The sequence below is a fragment of the Physella acuta genome, unplaced genomic scaffold, assembly GCF_028476545.2.
Source record: "Physella acuta isolate Inbredline_101_S28 unplaced genomic scaffold, ASM2847654v3 ptg000063l, whole genome shotgun sequence".
In the NCBI taxonomy this organism is placed as follows: domain Eukaryota; kingdom Metazoa; phylum Mollusca; class Gastropoda; family Physidae; genus Physella; species Physella acuta.
Genome location: NW_026731583.1, coordinates 1,147,501 through 1,153,173, shown reverse-complemented (window position 1 = coordinate 1,153,173; position 5,673 = coordinate 1,147,501). Strand labels below are relative to the sequence as shown.

The 5,673-nt window shown below is 34.8% G+C and overlaps 1 protein-coding gene across 1 annotated transcript in view; it reads right to left on the bottom strand.

Moving 5' to 3' along the window:
- Positions 1-4,110: 4,110 nt before the first annotated feature.
- The window catches only part of LOC131950815 (uncharacterized), a 14,019-nt gene continuing 12,456 nt past the window's right edge, over positions 4,111-5,673 (bottom strand). The window contains exon 10 of the mRNA XM_059313021.1: positions 4,111-5,299. Within this exon, the coding sequence (XP_059169004.1) occupies positions 4,395-5,299 (905 nt within the window). The 3' untranslated portion in view covers positions 4,111-4,394. The remainder of the gene's footprint in view (positions 5,300-5,673) is intronic.

Below are 5,673 nucleotides of genomic sequence, written 5' to 3'. Positions count from 1 at the left end.
CACGATGTTATTTAATTATTTTACTGCTACATATGTAACTACAGGTCACGATGTTATTTAATTATTTTACTGCTACATATGTAACTACAGGTCACGATGTTATTTAATTATTTTCCTGCTACATATGTAACTACAGGTCACGATGTTATTTAATTATTTTACTGCTACATATGTAACTACAGGTCACGATGTCATTTAATTATTTTACTGCTACATATGCAACTACAGGTCACGATGTTATTTAATTATTTTACTGCTACATATGTAACTACAGGTCACGATGTTATTTAATTATTTTACTGCTACATATGTAACTATAGGTCACGATGTTATTTAATTATTTTACTGCTACATATGTAACTACAGGTCACGGCGTTATTTAATTATTTTACTGTTACATTTTTTTTTTAATAATATTTTCGTTTCAGATTTTCCTTAATTTAATACAAGCTTAAATTATTGTGTTATCCTGGAACCCGGTGGCCTAGAGATAGAGTGCTAAACTGCAAACCTAATAGTCTAAAGTTCGAATGCGGGTTCATGTCAGTAGGTCGTCCCTGAGTCCACCCAACTCTAAAGGGTATCTAACTCACGTTAGGGAAAGTAAAGACGGCTAGGCATAGTGATGACCACTCTATCCCTTTATATGCTGTGGTCAAGATACATAAACTCTACTTCATCTGCCCATGTCTAAAGAGGAATCTTTTTGTTTGTTTTGATATCACCAGGTTAAAATGTCTGTATTTTTCTGGTGTTTCTTAATTGTTCTTGTTGTTTCACAAAAATTGATTTTTTTTTTTAGAATTTAGATGCACACATCTCGCGTAGTAAAAAGAGAATGACAAATGTTGATATAAAAAGTGCTTAATTCCTAAATAAATGGCATGACTTTCACTGCGACACTAAACTCTACAGTATTTGCTTCAAAGCACAGTTCAAAATGGAATTTCCGGTGGACGAGTTCTAGACTTCTACTTCTTGGTCTCCAAGCTTTTTATTTGAATTTATTGCAATTTTTTTTACAGAATTTTAGGTAGACTGTATAGAAACCAAAGGCAAATATTTATGGAGACATATTTGAATAAACAACATTCAAGATTTTTAGTATAGAAACCTAATGCAAATATATATGGTATATATATATATATATATATATATATATATATATATATATATATATGATTGCGTTTATAATTACATTAAAGAACGATGGAAATTGGCTCTGGTAATGCCGATACATGTGAAGAGACCCTACAGATCGGCAGAAATCTGTTTTGTGAGTCCCTGGTCGAATGTGACACGTGGGTGGCGAGCAACGAAAACTTCACCATCCGGTACCACACGGAGAACTACCAAGGTCCACTCAAACTGAGGGTATGGGGCGGTTTGTTGTTGTGTTTAACTTGTCCGGTACTACACGGAGAACTACCCAAACTGGGGGTATGGGGCGGTTTGTTGTTGTGTTTAACTTGTCCGGTACCACACGGAGAACTACCAAGCTCCGCCCAAACTGAGGGTATGGGGCGGTTTGTTGTGTTTAACTTGTCCGGTACCACACGGAGAACTACCCAAACTGAGGGTATGGGGCGGTTTGTTGTTGTGTTTAATTTGACCGGTACCACACGGAGAACTACCCAAACTGAGGGTATGGGGCGGTTTGTTGTTGTGTTTAACTTGTCCGGTACCACACGGAGAACTACCCAAACTGAGGGTATGGGGCGGTTTGTTGTTGTGTTTAACTTGTCCGGTACCACACGGAGAACTACCCAAACTGGGGGTTTGAGGCGGTTTGTTGTTTTTGACTTGTCTCTCTCGTCGTTGTAATGTGTAGTTGAGATAGCGTGCGATCTTAGGCGCTTAACCGATGATTTCAAATTGTGTGTATGTATTAAATCTTGCGGGTGCCTTGTGTGTTTCTTTATCTGAGTTGTGCTTGTTTTGCTGTTGTGTGCATCCTTGCAACAAAAAGTTTCATGTTATTAGTGAGAGCAGTGCCGGCGCCACATTATTTAGTGCCCTAGGCAAAACTTATTAAAACCGCCCCCCTCCCCTGCAATTCTTTTTCCTGCCCCCATATTTTCAGAGACATAGCGACCCCTACGTGAGACACTAACTTGAACCCTAGACTTTCGGGTCTGTGGGGATCTAACTAAAATTAGGAAAGGCTAAAATTAGGAAAGGCAGTTGGGCTAGAGATGATGAGAAAATCACTTCATTTTCCGATATAATAGAAATAGACTTTGATTAATCTGCTTTTGCGTCAGTAAAAGTACGATTGATTTTTTAAAATTTGGTTACGATTCGTGATTTGCTATGTTAGTATTCGCATTTTAAAATAATTTTTCAGTATTTCTATGGAATTAATTAACAAATTAAACAATGAATTCAGCATTGTGTTGTTACCCTATACACCACAAAAACGGTGAAATAATAATAAAAAATATCGTTTGTATTGTTTTTTCATAGCTCCTTGCACCCTAACTTACCACAGAAGTTTGATCTATTTTCAGGCTGAGATTGAATCTGTTAATGTTTTACCAACTACGAAGTAGCTGAAGAAAACAATTTTGAATGACATTTGAAAACATTTGAAAGAGACAAACAATCCATATTTTTGACATGCACTACAAATGTGATAATATTGCCCTTATTGCTTCTGATTATCTCTTTATTTGAAGTAACAATAAAAATTAAAGCAGTTAATCTTTCTAAACTGAATATCGTATTCATTTATGAGAAAGCGTTTGCAAACATACATTTTGAAAAATTATTTTCAATGAGACTAAATGTCTGTTTTATTTCAATACCTTATTTCTCAATACCAATTTTGATTAGCTTTTTAATTTAGAACACCACTATGTGTTTTTTACTATAATCTTCGGGTAAATATTTTGAAAAGTGTCATGTGAGAAAGTTTGTTCTTTTTGTGCTTCATGGTTTCTAAAAATTGTAATAAACCCAGTGTCCTTAATTCGACATGTATATCTTTGTTTTTATTTGAAAATCTAAAAGTTGACAACAAAATATATTTTTTAATACTATTGCTTTGGAATCTAAATTATTATAATTATGAAATACATCTTGTCTGTGCAAGGAACAAAAACTCCCATTAAACTCTTTTTTGTATAATGATACACGTTTCGATGTCCACAAATGTGTAATAAATACAAAGTAATACCTAAATAGTCATCTTTAAAGTCAGTCGTTGTTCTTGACAACTTTTTTAATTCAGTGAGTTAGGAGTGCCGATGAGAGATCCAGAGTCTTAACAAAACAACAAACAAAAAAAACAACAAGAAGCTAATATCGAAATGGCAGAGAGTTGTACATATTTGTTTTATGTTTTACTGCACAGTGTCCTGGAGGAATAGCAGGAACAAAATACTTAAGTCCAGATAAAAGCGATTAAATACAGGATTTAAATAACAAAGGGGCTTATAGCGAATATTTAAACTTTGTACCTAGATTGGAGAAAGTCACACTTCTAGGAGAGAAAACTCTACAATCAAATCAAACAACTGCTGCCCTGTAGTTTGTTCTTGGTTGGACAAAGGCTAAAAAGCAAATCCTGAAATAAAAGCAGCTGAAATCGGAGTCAACGGCACAAGTTGACACGCAATACTTATTTGTGCTGGACGGAATCCCTCCAACACTAAAATTACGATCGAACGAGAAGAAGACATCATAAATATTTGATATCAACAATAATCAAATAATATTTTGTGTACATATTTTATTGTGTACTAATAATTAATTATTAAATTAAAGTACTTTTAACATAAATAAAAATAATCTTTTTTTTTCAAATAAAAAATCTAAGACAAAAAAAATTCCGATTTAAAAAAAAAAGTAAAAAGTAAATAAATATGAATAGTTGATATTCTTCATTAAATATTGAAATTTTAGTTACATAGTGAAAATCATAAATATATGAATGTGAATCAAATATTTTGCATTTTAAATTACGGCATTCATTATTAAAAAAATTATTCGTCACAAAAAAAGTAATGAGTTTTACAATTAAGCTTTGTTGTTTAATCTTTAACAACAAAATAAATATATATCATAGAAAAAAACACACACACGCAACCAAATATTTCAAAAATGTTTTAGGTATTATAAGTACATTTTTAAATACATATCACCATATACAGCTTAAAAATTCTAAAAAAAAATCTTGTAGGAAAAAATGCACCTTACGTTAAGGTACAAGAAACTACAACGGTTTAAGTACAATTAAAAGAAAATACATTTGTACAGAATGGTTATCAAGTACCGTTGTGTAATTTAACCTACATTTTCAATTCCAGTTAAAAGTTATTCCATCATTCTATAAATAATGCTACATGTAAAATTAAGGTTAAACTAGAATGATAAAATGTAGATTTTACTATTTACAAATGGACTTGCTGATAACCTTCCCCACTGCAGTTGATCTTATCCTTACATCCACTGTGGACGTGAGGTACAAGCAAGGTGTCGCTAGAGAAAACATAAGCCCCGCTACTTCCTGGACATGTACTCATCTCATACGTGTACTTGGTACACCTGTACCACTCTTGGGGCTTCTGGATGTGTTGCTTCTCATATTTACCTATAGAGACTTGCTTAGAGCAGCCGTGTGGATGTGACACAATAAAAGACACGCCTTCTTCAAACTTGTGTGGACAATACAGGTAACTGTTGTACATTTTCTGGACTTTCTCGTACAATTCCATGTCATGTGAGGCACAAGAAAATCTGCAGGTGTCTCCCTTGATGCTCATGTCCCACATTCTCCAGCCATCTAACGTCACAACTGGACTGTCCGCCTGGTCAAAGAACAGCCTGCATGTCGCACTCTCAGCCTCGCTGTCGTCAAACACCACGTGGGTGGCTGTCATCACGCCCACACTCCACCAGGTGGTTTGAGGAGTGTCTGATTTCTTACACCCCTTACATTGACATGTGTTACCTTCTTCATCTTGATATTTCGAGATGCCAGTAATCATACCTGTTCCAATTCTTAAGCAACTTTTACCTCTCAAATGCGAGCAAGGGTAAAGAGCATTTGTATCTGGTACAAATGAGGGTCTCTTAATACTTGTATAGGGGACAGCTATCCTTACGGTTAGATCTGCTGTAAACTTGATCATGTTGTACAGTTCGTCAATGCTGTTTGTGATAGTGATATGTTCAACGCTGAAATCTTTAAATGGAATAAAACCTGTGTGGTCTGGGTTTTTTTGACATGTTGTCAAGTATGTTGCCAGACTGCCTTCATTCTCTTCTGGTTCACATTCCATAACCTCATGTTGTTCTAAAGTAAAAGTACATAAATATATATATTATATATATATATATATATATATATATATATATATATATATATATATATATATATATATATTGTAGATATTGAAATCATGCTTTGTTAAAGTAAAGTTTCCCTTTCAAACCTGACGGTCTATGGGGCAAGTGAATTAGAGTTCACTTGTTTCTGTGGCCTCGGCATATGAAGAGATAGTGTGGTCAGCACTATGCCCAGCCGCCTTTACTTTCCCTAACGTGAGTTAGGTTCCCATCAGAGTTAGGTGGACTCAGGGACGGTCTACTGACTGGAACCCGGATTCGAACTCGAGACTTACGGGTTAGCAGTCCAGCTCTCTACCGCTAGACCACTCCGTCCCATCT